General features: G+C 37.6%; 2 protein-coding genes across 2 annotated transcripts; one reads left to right on the forward strand and one right to left on the reverse strand.

Moving 5' to 3' along the window:
• The first annotated feature begins 54 nt into the window (after positions 1–54).
• On the forward strand, positions 55–7,614 carry rab1ab (RAB1A, member RAS oncogene family b). The gene is made up of 6 exons (XM_058383017.1): positions 55–216; positions 4,213–4,285; positions 5,256–5,351; positions 5,515–5,610; positions 5,747–5,878; positions 6,381–7,614. The coding sequence occupies exons 1-6, from the start codon at positions 203–205 to the stop codon at positions 6,576–6,578; spliced, it is 609 nt and encodes a 202-aa protein (XP_058239000.1). The 5' UTR covers positions 55–202; the 3' UTR covers positions 6,579–7,614.
• A 411-nt stretch (positions 7,615–8,025) lies between these two features.
• Positions 8,026–16,473, reverse strand: cep68 (centrosomal protein 68). Its single transcript, XM_058382944.1, has 7 exons — positions 16,304–16,473; positions 13,815–14,204; positions 12,220–13,575; positions 12,008–12,130; positions 11,819–11,915; positions 10,412–10,540; positions 8,026–8,824 (listed from the first exon to the last, which is right to left on the reverse strand). The coding sequence occupies exons 2-7, from the start codon at positions 14,103–14,105 to the stop codon at positions 8,793–8,795; spliced, it is 2,028 nt and encodes a 675-aa protein (XP_058238927.1). The 5' UTR covers positions 14,106–14,204; positions 16,304–16,473; the 3' UTR covers positions 8,026–8,792.
• Positions 16,474–16,539: the final 66 nt, after the last annotated feature.

Raw genomic sequence — 16,539 nt, forward strand, 5'->3', positions numbered from 1 at the left:
ACGCAGTGTGTTTGAAGAGTCGCTATTTCCTGGTTGATCAGTCAGCCATTTTGGGTTTCAAACGAGGAGCCTCTGGTCTGAGGGAGTAAGCTAGCCGGATAGTTACTTTTTTTAATCGGTGGAGAATTGTTGTTTCTACACGTTTAAGCCGACCGAAGTGGTATTTAAGAAGAGGACTTACTTTCACAGTATAAAATCCACCATGAATCCTGAATAGTAAGTGACTGAATGACTGAATAACCTGCCTTGGTCTTACTAGCTAGCGTTAGCAAATTTTTCAACACTGATCAGGTTTGACAGCTAGCCAGGTTAACTATAACTATTTCTCTGTCAGCAGAGGCGACTTGCTTGGCTGTGTCCAAATGAACTCTTTTAGCTTCACGTTAGTCTTGTTCGTCGTTATATTACTGCTTTTGTCACTGAGGACCTTTTCGTTTAGTGTTTTCTTTTAATAAGTATCGGTCGATTATTAGCCGATTGAGATGACTAGCCGTTTAAACCCAGTGAGGTTAACTGTTGATTTGCTTCCCACTGGAGTTACATGTTAATGTAGCCGGGTTAGTATACAGTATACTCTGTCATATTTACACTGGAGAATTTGACGACTTAGTTAAGATGTTACAGTTTAGTTCACTATGTACTATTGTTTTACTGTAGTTAAGGTAATTAAAGTAACTCAGTTTATTTGACTGTGGCTTATTAAAATACTGAAAATGACTAGAATCACATCAACATTGAGAGTTAGGGATTTTCTGTTTCCAACTTTCGTTGAGTAACTTTGTCAGTTCTGGTAATTTAACACTCCAGCTGAATAATCACTTTTTGTCTAACCTTTGGCACACAGGATTTCGTGTAGGTTATTAACTAAATAGAAAAACATATAGTGTTAAAGAAAGGCCGTTTGTTTTAAGGTGTTTCTTGAAGCCAGACTGCAGAGTATGTAGATCTTACTCAGGATTGTGTAGCTTAAACATTTCTTTGTACTATTTGTATTAATCATCTAAACATACCTGATCTTGCAACTGGATCAGCTCACAGTTAATCGATTATTATCAATTATGACTGATTATGTATGCACCAAAATTGCTTAAGTAGAGTAGTGTTTTCCAGGTCTGCAGAATTAAAGTAAAAAGAAATCTGTTAATGGTAACCTCTATTAATGGTTCAATGACAACTGTAACACTTCATATGAACTTATGTTACCTGTAAACTTATTCAATACTAGCGCTTAAATAAACAGAAATGAAAAGAATAGCTGGTGTGGTCGTGTTGCTTCACTCGCTGTAAGACCACAGATCAGACCTGTAGTGCTTCCTGCTTTGTTTCATTATTCTTACTCAGACAGTGCTGTGCCATAACCACTGTCACAGGTTTGTTTAGATATTGTTCTTAGACTTCATCAGTCTATTATCCAGCTTAGAAAAGTGCTGGTTTTGGAAAGGAAGCCACCCTTCCTCTGTTCAGCTGTGTGTTAGTCATGTGCAGATCACATGCCAGATGACACGACTCTTACAAACCTTCATGATAAATGCTGAACTACTGGAAAGACACTTGCCTTCAGAATGTATTGCCTACAGTTTTCATTGTACCACTTTCAAGTAATATCATTCTAATTAAAGGTTTCTGAGGCAGGGTTTTGCTTGGATTGCCATATAGTTTTACAAGAATGTGTAGCCTAGATATTTTTTCCTCATATTATCATGTAAATCGCACATCATTCTAAGTTAATGCTCTATTGTGTTTAGGCAGTAGTGATGTATCGTAATTCAGTGCTAATGTTTCTTGTCAGCAGACGTTGTACCAGTCCAGTGTGTGGCTACAAAAATGATACACATAAGTTATAGCATTCATAGGATTTGAATACTAGATGAAACCTGAAAGACAAATTAAGATTATTACCCCCTTGAGGCTTGGTGTCATGCGGGATAAATAGTGCAGATTTACTGAATAGAAAAGCTTTTTAAGGCGTATATTTCTGTGAATGTGCTGCTAAATGCTTTTGGTAACGAACTATATTAGCCTGTGAATATTTTAAACTATGACACACCTTGTGATGTGAATTTTTTAAGAAAAAGGTGTAAAATGTGCTGACATTTTGTTCTGGATGTCTGTGTAGAACACGGCAGCAGTTATTGTCAGCAGTCGTCAGCCTAATGAGGAGAGTATGACTCAAATTTATTGCAATGAGATTGGGCAAGAACGTACAAGGCCCTTCATCGGAACCAATGAAATAACACAAAGCAGGAGAATGAACAGACACAAACATGCTTGCTTTGCTCTGCTTTGTTGAGACTCTGAAAACAGGATTTCCAAATCTCCACCCCTCTGTACAGCAAACATGCAACCTTACTTTTCAAGTTTTCACGGATATTGACCCTACTTCATATAACTCACTCTATACATATTTTGTGTCACAAAGTCTACATATATATATATATTCATCTAGTATTCAAATCCTATATATATACTCTGTCAGAAATGAAAAGGCCACATCAGGGTTTCTGATCTGTTTACAGGAAGCATAGATGGGTTAATGTCTTCATTTAACATTTATCTATGCGGAAGTGATGTTTGAGGACTGTGTAATATTCACTAAATTGAGTGCTTTATTAAAACTTCAGAATTTCCTTTTGATTTGCTTGTTTCTGCCCCATTTTAATGATCATCAATAGCAATGCCACATGAACCTTTATGTAGATACCTTGCCCAGAAACTATGCATTCTGCTTCTGTTTCTCATCATACAGTTGCATCCTTCTGTTGTCTCATGAATACAAAACAGAATGGAAACCAGCCAACCGCTCTAAATCAAACACAAGAATGCAGATCTTTACTCTGAAATTGAACATGTGGCTCAGCCAATTTGCTTTTGCCTCCTCAATCAGTTGGAAATGGAAACACGATGAAGAAGTGTTTAGAGGCCCGAGCACCACAAGCTAAATTCCCTCTCGGAGGAATCCTTAATCTGCTTACTCAAGTTTCCCTAGCATCAAGCTCCACCAGCACAGAACCAGCCATTGTAGCACTGTACAAGTCATTGTATTCTCCATCAAAAAATGTCATACACTAATGTCATGCTTCATTGTTTCTTTGAAGGGTCTAAACGTTAAAGCTTACATTTCTCTAAAGATTTACTTTTTCAACCTGGGAAAACATTAGTGCATGGATAAAATGTACAATAGATTTGAAGCTATTGATCTGTTTTCCTAGTTCATGCCTCTAATACAAAAGTTCCTGTAAGAGCTAAGTCAGGTCAGATCTGAAAATATACAGGGACCAACCTCTGGTAAAGAAAGCCAGAATCTGTATTTATTATTAAGTTGTTGGTCAGTCAGAATGGACTGCAAGCTTGTTGTTGTTTATTTATTTATGTATTTAAAACAGTTATTGTAGCAGATCATTATTCCCCATTCTGTGCTAAATTTCTGACCTACTTGTGAAATTGTGGCAAAATTAACTGGGTGGCTGTTTTATTCATGCATCTCAACACCAGGAGTAAGGCTGTGTGTTTAAGTATCTGGGTATCTATGATATTTTTTCTTAACCTGTGAGGCTACCTGCTTATTCAAACTGTCTGTCCATTTCTCATAAAATAATAATGCAGTATGTTAAATACTTGAGTTTATAGTGTTGATACTGTTAGGTAATCATTCAGCTCCAATATCCTGCACTAAAACCCTGACATGGTGATACAGCAAATAGTGTGCGACTGTTTGCTTAATTGACAAGCACCAGTGTAGCTCAGACAGAGGCATGTAAATCAAGCCTGCCTATAAAAATATAAGGACCACACCCAGACATTTCTAGATATGTCTAATCAGGCAATTCAGCTGGTGTATGGACAGTGCTTTATCATTTATTTATATTTATATATATATATATATATATATATAATATAATATAGGTTTTTTTTTCCATTTAGCCATTTAGACTTTGCTGGATGTTTAATATAATAACTGCAATAGTTTTAATGTTTGTTGTAATTGATCATTTGAATATTTTCTAACACTATTGTTCCTGAGATATAAACTACACTGACAGTGTCCTGCTACAAGCATTCTAGCATTACGTGTTATTGCATCCTGCCAAAGAAGAAATAATGCAATATGTACTGCATTTTTGTAACTTAATCCCATGTAGCTATAGCTCGAATGTGTCAAAATATCTCACTGCCACAGTGTCTAATTTTTTCTTGTTGCTCTTTTTTCTACAGTGACTATTTATTCAAGCTGCTCTTGATTGGGGACTCCGGTGTTGGAAAGTCTTGTCTTCTCCTCCGATTTGCAGTAAGTGCCTACATCCGGTTCAGAACAGAAGTGATGTGTCTGTGTGTGAGGCTCGGTTGAGTTTGATGTTTGTTCACAGCATAAGGCGACATTTACATTACAAGCCTTATTGTTCAGTTCCAGTTTCTACCAAGATCAAAGAGTTCAGTACTGATGGTTAACTTGATGGTGACCTGTGTGTCAGTGTTAACAGGCATCTGGCTGAAAGACTCACATTTCCCTCTCCATGAACCATAGAGAGTCATATTTAAGAGACAGTTATAGCAGTAAAATGAATAAGCTGCAATTTCACAGCTGTTTATGATTACTGTAGCAGGTAAAAAAGGCTAGATGCATATCTTTTGCTATCTTTGCAACTATAACTGGCAGGCATCCCATTTTAGAAGCAGCTAACACTTTGCTGACGTTGGGTGATAAAGAAAGCCACATGCACAGTGCAGTGTAATTTGGAAAGAAATGCATAAATTTGACCACAAGCATCATTGAGGACCACATAACCCCTTTTTAGACTAAATCTGATTTTTTTTTCTGGACATATCTGATATTCTGTAGCCAAAAACCTCTCTGAATGTGGTCTCAAATCTCATTTTATGTCTGGGTTTTTATACCTTATTTTTGTGCACTTGATGTCAGAAATATGTGAGAGGAACATGTGGCCTGAAGGCAGCATGACAGGGTGGGGTGGCAAGTGTTGGTCTCCTTTCTTTATTCTTCAGTTTTTTGGGACTTTTCTCTGTACCAAATAAATGCATAACATTGACTTGACTTTAACATTTTATGTTTGCTTTTTACCCTGCATTTCTCAATGTAAGCATACTAGCTTACTTGAAATGTGACTGTGCAAGCAAATGTGACCGTGACTGTGTGAACACAGCTCACCAATCTGTTACCTTTAGAAAAAAAACTTGAAATGCAGTTTGCTTTGACTGGGAAATATAACCATCATCTTTTTTTCAATAAATCTTTTCAGGATGACACATACACAGAAAGCTACATTAGCACTATCGGTGTGGACTTCAAAATAAGAACTATAGAATTAGATGGCAAGACCATCAAACTTCAAATTGTAAGTCTTCTTCAGATCACCTTTATACTGACATGATTTCACATCCTACAATATATGGAATTTTTATTCAGAGCAGTTCTGACCTTATCTTGATCTTATCTTTGGAAGCTTCTGCTGTATTTCTTGGTATTCATGTTCTTTTTTTTTAATTCACTTCTTACAGTGGGACACAGCAGGGCAGGAGAGGTTTCGCACAATCACGTCAAGCTACTACAGAGGAGCACATGGCATTATTGTAGTCTACGATGTTACAGACCAGGTGAGAATACCAGATAGTATAGCTGATTTCTGAAGCATCATCATGTTTATGATGAGACTGTTAGTTGATATCAGATGACCTCTTCATAATACTGATCTCTTTGTCCCCTCCTTTCTTCTCTTTTTTTTTTTCTTAGGAGTCCTTCAATAATGTTAAACAGTGGCTACAGGAGATAGATCGCTATGCCAGTGAAAATGTAAACAAGTTATTGGTGGGAAACAAGTGTGACTTAACAACAAAAAAAGTGGTGGACTACACAACGGCAAAGGTGCATTTGAACATTTCTTTTTGTTGTTTATGCTGAAAATGATGCCATATCACAGTTGAATTCTCATTTGTGGATTAATTTTAAATGTTAGCTATTCGATTTTAATGAACTGATTAAAACTGGTCATTATGTAACAAAGAAAAATATGTAATTATTGGTACGTTTTCTTTAAGGAGACCTTTAAGGTGGAAGGTGTCTACATTGTTATTACTTTGGAGCACATACAGCTGTTCTTTTGTCTCCAGGACAGAGAACTGCATTTTCTGGTTTCTCAGTAACATGACAAGCTATGTCTTTTGTCTTCTTCAAGAAAAAAAAGACTGTTTGCAACTGCTAGCAATGAAAATAATAGCATAAACTAACTTGTCTCATGGACATACACACTATATTCGTCGTCTTATTGTGGTTTTTGTCATGTATTTTAATTCAAGGATTTTATTAAACAAATATACCAGACTGTATGTTAATTTGTAGGAACTAAAAGACCTCTGTCTATTTGCAGGAATTTGCTGACTCTCTTGGAATCCCTTTCCTGGAAACTAGCGCCAAGAACGCCACCAATGTCGAACAGGCCTTCATGACCATGGCTGCTGAGATCAAGAAGCGAATGGGACCTGGAGCAACAGCTGGAGGAACAGAGAAGTCCAACGTGAAGATTCAGAGCACTCCAGTGAAGCCTGCATCTGGGGGCTGCTGCTGAGGGCGCCATGCTCTTCTACCAGAAAGTCCCAGAATCCCAAGCAACAAGACCCAACAATATCAGAAAAAAAACAGAACTAGACCACTTATTTCCACAGAGACAAGGGTGAGATCAAGAGAGAGGAAACAACTTAAGTTGCCTAAATTGTACTGTATGTAGCCGCACTACCAACAAAACCATAGAAGAACCTACAGCATTCCCGGGTCCCTCCCTTTTAAACATGTTAACAGGTCAGATATTTGGTAATGGTCTGGGGCTGCATTGACACCCCCCCTCCCCCTTTCTCCATCCCCACTGAAAAACCCCAGGCAGATTTCATTTTCACACAACTGTGTGTCTGTGTGCAGGTTTCTAAGGAATATTGTGTGTATTTCTCACTGCATTTCACTGCATTCCTACTGCAGGGCTACTATGGTCAAAATACAATGACTCCTTTTTTCCGCTCCTTTTGGTTTCTTATGTTTTCTGTGTTGATTATTTTACTGTTGATATCAGCATGTGTAGGTTTTTGTCCCCATATACAGTGATTTGCCAATCTGCATTTTAACCAACTGCACAACAGTGGCTGTCCAATGTCAAAAAGTTTAGTGAAATATATGTACATATACATTATGTATATATATATATGTAAGATCGAATTGCCAGTTCTGTAGAAATGAAGACATTATCAAAGTAGTTTTACTTTTAAATCTTTTGTATTTACTTTGTGGCTGCAGACTTGTACTTTTGTTGCGCTACATGTAACATTTAACAAACAAGTAAAAATAAATATTGTACCACCACACTGTACAATATCACATATGTTTGAAATTCTTGATAGAATATGTGGAGACCATGTATGATTATTTGATTATTTATTCAGGATTAATTTGAGAAAAGAAATACTGGTCCTCTAATGCAATCTAAAAGCAGTTTCAAGTTAGCAGTTACCTGTGGAATAACTTGCAAGTGGCCCAACTGCATATAAAAACACTATGTTCTCATTTTTCATAATAAAGACAACTGAAGTGCGCTTTGAACAAGCGTGTTAACAGTATGTCATATACTCTGTGTTCCCTGCTGCCCAAATATACATTTTTGACCTTGATAGATCCTGACGGTTATGCTATGTATTATACATTGTATACCTGCTTCTTTGATTATCCATGTTCCCTCACAATATTTTGAACAGGACTGTTTTGCAGTTATTAAGGTCAGTATCAGGTACTCTTTAAGAAAGCAATGTGTGCTCCAAAAAAAGATGAGGACTTCTCAAACTGTTTCATTGTGTTCAATAGCAATGATTTAAAATGTAACACACCATTAAAATCCTTACACGGACGTGAACATGATTTTTGAAAAAATCAAAAATACATATCAGCTATACAGGTCTAGAAATTATTTGAATGTATACAACACCCCATTGAAAAGCACAAACTAAAAATATACTCTTATTTATAGACGACAGGACGGAAAACTGGGTTGTACAAAATTTATTCACTTGTTAATAGAAAACCGCAACCAAAGACATTTCCTATTTAGACCATAGTCCAAAAATAGATTCTTTGTTTGAACATGGAGTGTCTGAAAACCTTACTGCAGTCTCTTTAGAATCAGCTGAAATACTATACATAATAATATATAGTGCTTAGATCATGGGGCTTAAATAGGCACCCACTGTTCAGCCTGGACACAGTGCACCGTGTAACCTTCTGCTCAGGTAGAAATTAAAGCTGCAGAGCTGCTATTGAGGATCAGTGAGCTCTTATTAAAACTTAATGAATAGCCCTAATAACCTGAGATCCTGATGTCTACCAGGACACAAGAGTATTTCACTGTAACAATAAAGTGTTGCAAAATAATACTATTATGACATTGAGTGACCTTTTTCAGTACTACAAGAAGCAAAATACAGTACATGTAACTGAACATATCCAAAGTCCTGTGCAAAATTAAAAGTGCATCTGTGGTAACAGTCGACATACAAGTGTTTTAAAAGTATAACATAATAGAGTTTAATAAAGTTTAAAAGTGTAATGCACAACATAAGCATAAATGTAATTATGGCAAAATATGATACTATTAGTGATCTGTATTATTAACCATAACTGTACAGTAACTGACCAGTGTTAAATACATCATCATCATCCACTTAGAATTACTGCTTTGAATCTGTAGCCCCTGTACACAAAAGTCCTGAAAGACATCCAACTGAGGACACTGGTACACTGTACTTTACTGATCCTGACTGCTGAATGATGCTTCTTCTGTTGGGAAAGAGAATGAGGGTTTGTAGAACAATATCCCAGAAAATGTAGGTCAATATCTATCTACAATGACATCCATTTCACATGTAAATCAATATCTAGTTAACATTCAGATACAGTTTATTATACACTGACGAGGCATAGCATTATGACCACCTGCCTAACATTGTGTTGGTCCCCCCTGTGCTGCCAAATGTTCATGCAATTTCATGTGCGATAATCAATAATGGGTGCTACAGTAATTATGGGCCTTTCACACACATTACAATTTCACCATTATCTTTCATGTACAGTACAACTTCACCATTATCGCTTATTTAAATTATCACCAATTTACAATCCTTGCATGCAATATTACAGTTCAACACTATTATTTGTACAGTATTTGTATTTATTTATTCTATTTTACAGTTTATATAACAGAATATATTTTTCTTTCTTTCTCTTGTATATTTTTATTAGAGCAACTGTAACATGGCAAAGAATTTCTCTCTGGGATTAATAAAGTTCTTTGAATCTTGAAAACAGCCCTGACCCATCATGGCATGGACTCCAGTAGATCCCTGAGGGTGTGCTGTGGTATCTGGCACCAAGATGTTAGCAGCAGATCCTTTAAGTTGTGTAAGTTGCAAGGTGGGGACCCCATGGATCTGACTGGTTTGTCCAGCACATACCACAAATACTCGATTGGATTGAGATTTGGGGAATTTGGAGGCCAAGTCAACATTTCAAACTCGTTGTTGTGCTCATCAAACTATTCCTGAACAATTTTTGCTTTGTGACATGGCGCATTATCCTGTTGAAAGAGGCCATAGCCATCAGGGAATACCACTTCCATGATAGGGTGTACATGGTCTACAAACTTGCTTAGGTAGGTGATACGTGTCAAAGTAACATCCACATGGATAGCAGGACCCAAGGTTTCCCAGCATAATATTGCCCAAAGCATGACACTGCCTCCGCCAGCTTGCTTTCTTCCCATACTCCCACTGATGGCGCCTTTGAGGGTACACAGGGGTCAGCATGGACACCCTGCCTGGTCTGCAGCTATGCAGTCCTATATGCAACAAACTGTGATGCACTGTATATTCTGACACCTTTCAGTCAGACCAATTTCAGCAACAGTAGCTCATCTTTTGGATCAGATCACATGGGCCAGTGCATCAATAAGCCTTGGCCACCCATGACCCTGTCGCTGGTTCACCACTGTTCCTTCCTTGGACCACTTTTGATAGATACTGACCACTGCAGACCGGGAACACCCCACAAAAGCTGCAGTTTTGGAGATGCTCTGATCCAGTCGTGTAGCCATCACAATTTGGCCCTCGTCAAACTCGCTCAAATCCTTACACTTGTCCATTTTTCCTGCTTCTAACACAACAACTTTGAGGACAAAATGTTCACTTTCTGCCTAATATATCCCACCCACTAACAGGTGCCATGGTGAAGAGATAACCAGTGTTATTCACGGCACCTCTCAGTGGTCATAATGTTATGCCTGATCACTGATTCATCACGTCAAATGTAAACATTTAACAAACCAACAAACAGGTCTGTCTGACAAGAGTTTAATTGAGCATTGCTTACCTGTGTTGTCCTGAGAGTTTGGTTCAGTGAGACAGTCCATGGTGGATAAGATTGAGGAGAAGAGGTGCTCTGAATGAGCCTCCAACACATGGGACTGCCTCTCTATCAGCATCAGTGTATCCTTCAGAACTGGATATCCATAGAAGTAAAAGCATATATGACAACAAAGTTATTATTTAAACAGATTGTTAGGTGGATGGACTATAATAACATAGAATGTTGGTTTTTATATATGTACTTATTTGCAGTGCAAGGCTACTACAGATATGAAATGACAGGGGAGTGGGGAAAAAACAGTACTGCCTTTATATCATGCATGCATGGTCTTATTCTCCAGCTGGATTGCTGTCCCATATGACTGTAGTATCGAGTTACAGTGTACTATTTGTTCAGAAAAATTAAAAGGGAAAATGAGCCAGTGTTTGCCAGTGCAAGTAAAGAAGAAAGTGCTTTAACAGCACTTTAAAACTTTTAAAGGTTTAGTAACACAATACAGTACATCTTTCCAGGGAAAAAAATAACATGACAAACAGCTTTGAGAACTGAGTGCTGACGTAGACACATACCTTCCGTATGAGAAAGTTTAGGACATTTTTAGGACATTTTGTCCAACAGGGGGAGCTAGCAACCAACAAGAACACTTGTTACAGTGATTAAACGATTCAGCCTATGCCAGAGAAGTTAAATGAATAAGAATAAAATACTTAAATTGCGAAATATGCTAATAATGATTGGGCTCAGAGGAGACATTATCCATAGCATGTAGTTAAAATTTGACATGTTTAATAATGATATTTAATAATGAGTGAATAACATAATATATTAGATCACTCATATGATAATTTAATATGCAAATATATATTTCAGTTTACTAAAGCGAGTAATGTCACTCAGGTTTTTTTTTTAATTATGTTTTAGATTATTTACAAGGTCACAGTCTGTTTGTCTGTTTATATGTTTATTGTTTTCTTATGTTGTTTCTCATGTAAAGCTGCTTTGAGACAATGCTCTTTGTTAAAAACGCTATACAAAAATAAATAAATTGAATATGTTTAGAAAGCTCAAAAGTGTTTTAGAAAAAAAAAAGATCAGAAAAAACGTAAAATCTTGTGTATCTAGGTTTGTTCTATTAACTTGACCACACAATATATAAACACTTAACCCATGATCCATATTTTAGGTATATCTTTGAGCAAGCAAATATAACAGTGCCATATTTGGTAATTGCAAAAAATCTGTTAAAAACATGTGATAAATGCTTAATAAATGCTATTAACAGAACACACATTCAACATGTAATTACCTGTTTAATTAGCTTCATAATACATACAAGTAAAATGAATATTAATAGATTATTATTATTATTATTATTATTATCATTATTATTATTATATGATAGAAACTCACAGGGAGAGGCTGAGTTCATACAGCACAAAAGCATCTCTCCAGTCTGGAGGACAGATGTAGTAAGTGGCCTGTGGGCTTGGACTTCCTCCTGAAAACTCTGGAAATAATCCACTGATTGATTTACTGATTATATGATAAACCAAACAATGCAAGCATCCAGGTAGCTTATATACTGTTTACAGTACTGACCTTATAGTCAGCTAGAGAGGTTTTAACACTCTCGATGTCCACTGAAGGAGGAGAAAGGACATCTATCTTCTCCACCACCTTGTGCAACCACTGAATCAGTTTTTGTAAATTTGAGCAGAAAATCTGAAAGAAACCAAAGAAGTTACATTAGCTTCACTTGCACAGTTACATCACTTGCAGTTCATTTAGTCTAACAGAAAATTTCAACTCACCTGTAAGTGCTGCATGAGGGACTCCTGGGTGTCTTCCACCCCCTTGTCAGTCTCCTTTTCCCTCTTAAACTCATATGAAGACATTCCACTCAGCTGATCCACAATGGCTTCCACATTCGTCATCTGATGGCTGATTACCTGTGCTCTAGTATCCAGTCCTTTCATCTGCGCTGTGAGAGAAACATCTTCAGTAGACCCTTGCACACTGGAGACCTCAGGTGCCTGTTCATCCACCTGTAGTGATGAAGAAGCATGCTCCCTCTGCAGAGGCTCCCAGTTGGTGGTGACTGGCTGACTTATTTGTACTGTGATGTCTTTTAGTTTCTGAGAAAGATCTTGAATCTCCTGTAGCTGTTCAGGCAACTGGAGAAACTCCTCATCCCACTCTCCAAGTGACCCCAGATGGGGTAAGATGCTTGTGGTCCTGATAAAGGTCGGGGCTGACCTGGATGTGGAAAAGATGCCAAATTTCTTATAACGAAAGTTGTCTTTCCCACAATCCAGACTTTCCAATGATAAACCCACCTGTTCCAGTGAGGAATTTAGACTTGTAGACACCCTGAGGTCTGATGACTTGGAATGTGGCAGTTCCCTCAGATTAGGACATTGAAATCCAAATGTTTGATTATAAGCTGGACCAGATCTATCCTGCCTCATTCCAGAAAGAGGCTGGTCCAAAAACGAAAGACTAGAAGAACTGAGAAAACTGTCCACTTCAATGCCAGAGTCATGTAAAGGTTGATCGGTTTGCAACCTGTGTTTGTTTGAATTCCAGGCATTGGTCATGTTGGGCCTTAGAGGGTATGTATAATCCAGGAGGGTCTGATACTCTTTGTCAGGGTCCCAGCTGGGAGACTTCCGGTCTGAAGAAGGTGGTAAGGTACTGGGGATAGCACAAGCCCAGTAATTGGCTTGACAGTGGGACATTCGTTTAGATTCAGATGGGTACCTCTTGCTGTTACTCACTGAGAAACCAGTGTCAAGAAAGGAATGTCTCTCTTGCTGGTATGCTCTTGTATTTGTACTTTTGGAGGTATGAGTTTGGGATTTGTATGAATAAGGTAAAATCCGCTGGGTTGAAGTCCACTTTGGACTTAATGGGGCTGTAAGGCTCAAATCATCTAAAGGGGAACTACAAAGACTCCTATTTTCAACTATATTTGTTGAATGAATAGGGTTGATATTAGGTTCTCCATGAGAAGAATATAACCTGAGCTCTGACAAATTCAAGGAAGCACAAAGGTCTTCCCTGGTTGCTGAAAGAGAAGAAACAGTGATCTGTGGATCACTTGTGCTTTCCAAAATGTTAGTATCTGTCCTTTCGTCTTGCGAATTTTCCAAATTGCTCAACTGAACCTGTGAAAATAAATATAATAATGTTTCAAAATGTTCCTATGAAAATAACATTTACACAAAATTAACATGTTATAGCTCTATGATCAGGTTTTAGTTGCAAGTTTTCACTACAATAATGCAAATACCAAGCTGCAAATGCCTACATATACACCAGCTGATTTAATAATCTCTATCATATCAACCAAATCCACAAACATTAGAACCCTACTAAATCAAATTTATAGCCTATATCAACTTACCCTTTCAGAGTACTCATGTGCGAGAGGATTTTTTAGGATTGAACTGTGGTGCTCTGTTGAGATCAGTGGCTTTCGGGCCATGTACAAGCTCCTGCCTGTCATGTACCTAGAAGTAGGTGCCATGGTAACAGTTTTTTTGCTAGCACCACTCTCTCTGTTGAAGTCCTTAGCGTCCTGGCCATGCAGTGACTTTGATGTGTCACAGGCGTCCTCTGTGAGATGTCTTGTGCAGCCACTGCGAATAAATGCTGGGATCCTGCTTTTACGCCTCAGATAGTTCCTTTGCTCCATCGGAGACAAGGTGTCTGATAAAGCTCAGTCAATTTCCAAAGCCACAGGAACACACCAAAACCCTGGCATGCCCCATTTGTTCTCAGAAGGATAGATTAACTGTCAAAATAAGGTGATCAAATGTAAGAACTCAACATCAGCTATAAAACACCTACATGCTTCAAAAAGCACCATTATGCAGAAGCACATAGTAAACTTACAAATACACTGGACATTGCATGTAAAGAGCAAAATGAGCTTAGTTAAATGCAGTGATGCGGCTGCTACTTGATATGGTTCAGCAAACCAATAGAGAGTACATGCTCAGGCTTGCCTGCTATTTAAGATTAAATTTGCTCTTTGTACACTGCCACAATCTGCCAAGAATCTTCCAGGAAGCCAGTACAAAAGACAATATAAAGAAAAAGTTAGGAATGAATATAATTTAACAATTATAAAACAATGAAAATAAAAAAAAACAAGATTCAAGCAATCAAATGCACATATCCACTATTACATACTGCATATATTTATCACTCCAACTGCAGTGTATTTTTATTATGAACTGACTTTAAGCTCTGTAGCAGATAAAGATGACAGAGATGATAGAGATGCTTGTGTATGACTACACTTGCCATGTTCCTGCTTGTTTAGTTCAGTCATTTTGGGTACTTCTGGTTTCCATGGTGAATGACAGAGGATGGCTTGTCTAAAAAGATGTTCACATGCTGACCAAATTGCTTAAAAGTTGTAAATGTACATCCATCCTAAAATCTAAGCATGTTTTTCAAGATCAAGGGCTGTCAATCGACATTACCATACTGTATGTTTAAATGTGGCCATTTTGCATTAAAGAAAACATGTTTTTGACTTTTGGGAGTCAGTTGCTTTGAAAATAATGTGTAAGATTTATTGTAGCAGTTGCTGCCTCACTGCTCCAAGGTCCTTGGTTCAATCTAGAGCTAGGGTGACTACCTGTGTGGAATTTCTGTGCATGTTCTCCCCATGTTCATGCTGCTTTCGTCTGTGTTCTCTGGTTTGGTTGGTGGATTGACTATGCTAACAGGTGTGTGAACAAGCCTGTGAATGTGTGTGTATACTGGTATCCAATCCCAGCTTTGTGCTCAGTATTCCTGGGGTAAGCTCTGGTTTCACTGTGACCCTGACAAGGATAAAATGGTTGCAGAAACTGAATGAATGAATGAATGAATGAATGAATGAATGAATGATTGAACGAACAAATGAACAAATAATATTTTAATGGCCTCAAATCAAAAGGGTGAAAACTTATTTGGCTGTAATGGTTATGGTAATGCTATTGATATTTGAATATTATCATATTATAATAATATTAAAATATTAACGTGAAACTTTAAATGCTGCATGGGAGTTTGTAATAACTCATAATGGTGTTGTAAGACGTCCCTATATATAGGTGTATACACACATACCACAATCTACTCTGTCACATATAGGCCTGCATGTTTGGACACCACCATGGCAACTACAGACTCAGAGCACTGACACCAAAATGCACAACCAAGAGCACAACCAAATCCCCAGTGCATGACCTCTTACAGTGTTCATGCGTGTTCTCTTAAACTTAATTCAACACATGGATGTGCATAAATCAGTGCATAAAAAATCCAATGGTTTAGAAACTAACCAATCCAAGACTTCAGTATATTTCAGTGTAGAAATCAGTATTTCAGATAACAGAATTTGGCCAGTATCTATAACCTGCGTTTATAGCTGACTATATTCCTGAGGCTACTCACCAGACAGAGCCACTAGTTTGAACAGGATAGTTTGCAAACTTTTAAATGTTTAATCACATTATTCATTTAGACCTGAAAGACAATGTTAAACATACAGCATAAAAAAGGGGGCAGGGCAAAATATTAGTAATAGCTCTCGAGCTAATAAAGCCCTAAATAACACATGATGAAACTGAAAGGTATTTTCGTTGAAGGCATTATCTGTTACTAAATGACTAAATGATAACAAAGGAACATCTTCTGTATCTTTCGCATATAACCGATTATATTGTTGCTGCTTTTCACCAGCAGCAACAAACTATCGCGTTCTTGACAATTACATGTAGCGTCATTTATAATGAGCGCAAACTTGCACTGAGTCGAAATGCTTCTGATTATCACAAAGACAATCTTCGATGTTAGATGGCAGCCATTTTATGTAGGCTAATACAGTGTAAATACCTTTTTTTCTCTCTCCAGATGTAGCGTAGAAGGAGTTTATAGCGCAGTGTAGCCTATATGAAATGCACAAACGTATAGTAGGAAACGTTCAACAGTGAAAATATACGTTCCAGTCCGGTCAGTAAAACGGTTCCTATATAAGGCAAGCGGAAAAAGCGGAAGAGCGCGAGACAGCCAGCCAATAGAAACATCAGCCTTCTCCACCGGCTGACAATAGCGAAGGCAGCGCAGAAGTT

This window comes from Hemibagrus wyckioides, linkage group LG03 (assembly GCF_019097595.1).
Source record: "Hemibagrus wyckioides isolate EC202008001 linkage group LG03, SWU_Hwy_1.0, whole genome shotgun sequence".
In the NCBI taxonomy this organism is placed as follows: Eukaryota; Metazoa; Chordata; class Actinopteri; order Siluriformes; family Bagridae; genus Hemibagrus; species Hemibagrus wyckioides.

Coding starts and splice junctions, on each gene's coding strand:
- rab1ab (XM_058383017.1), top strand. Junction 5,352..5,514: donor AGACCATCAAACTTCAAATT/GTAAGTCTTCTT, acceptor CACTTCTTACAG/TGGGACACAGCAGGGCAGGA. Junction 5,879..6,380: donor TGGACTACACAACGGCAAAG/GTGCATTTGAAC, acceptor GTCTATTTGCAG/GAATTTGCTGACTCTCTTGG.
- cep68 (XM_058382944.1), bottom strand. CDS start 14,105: ATGGAGCAAAGGAACTATCTGAGGCGTAAAAGCAGGATCCCAGCATTT. Junction 13,576..13,814: donor CACATGAGTACTCTGAAAGG/GTAAGTTGATAT, acceptor TTATTTTCACAG/GTTCAGTTGAGCAATTTGGA. Junction 10,541..11,818: donor TATGAACTCAGCCTCTCCCT/GTGAGTTTCTAT, acceptor ATGGATATCCAG/TTCTGAAGGATACACTGATG.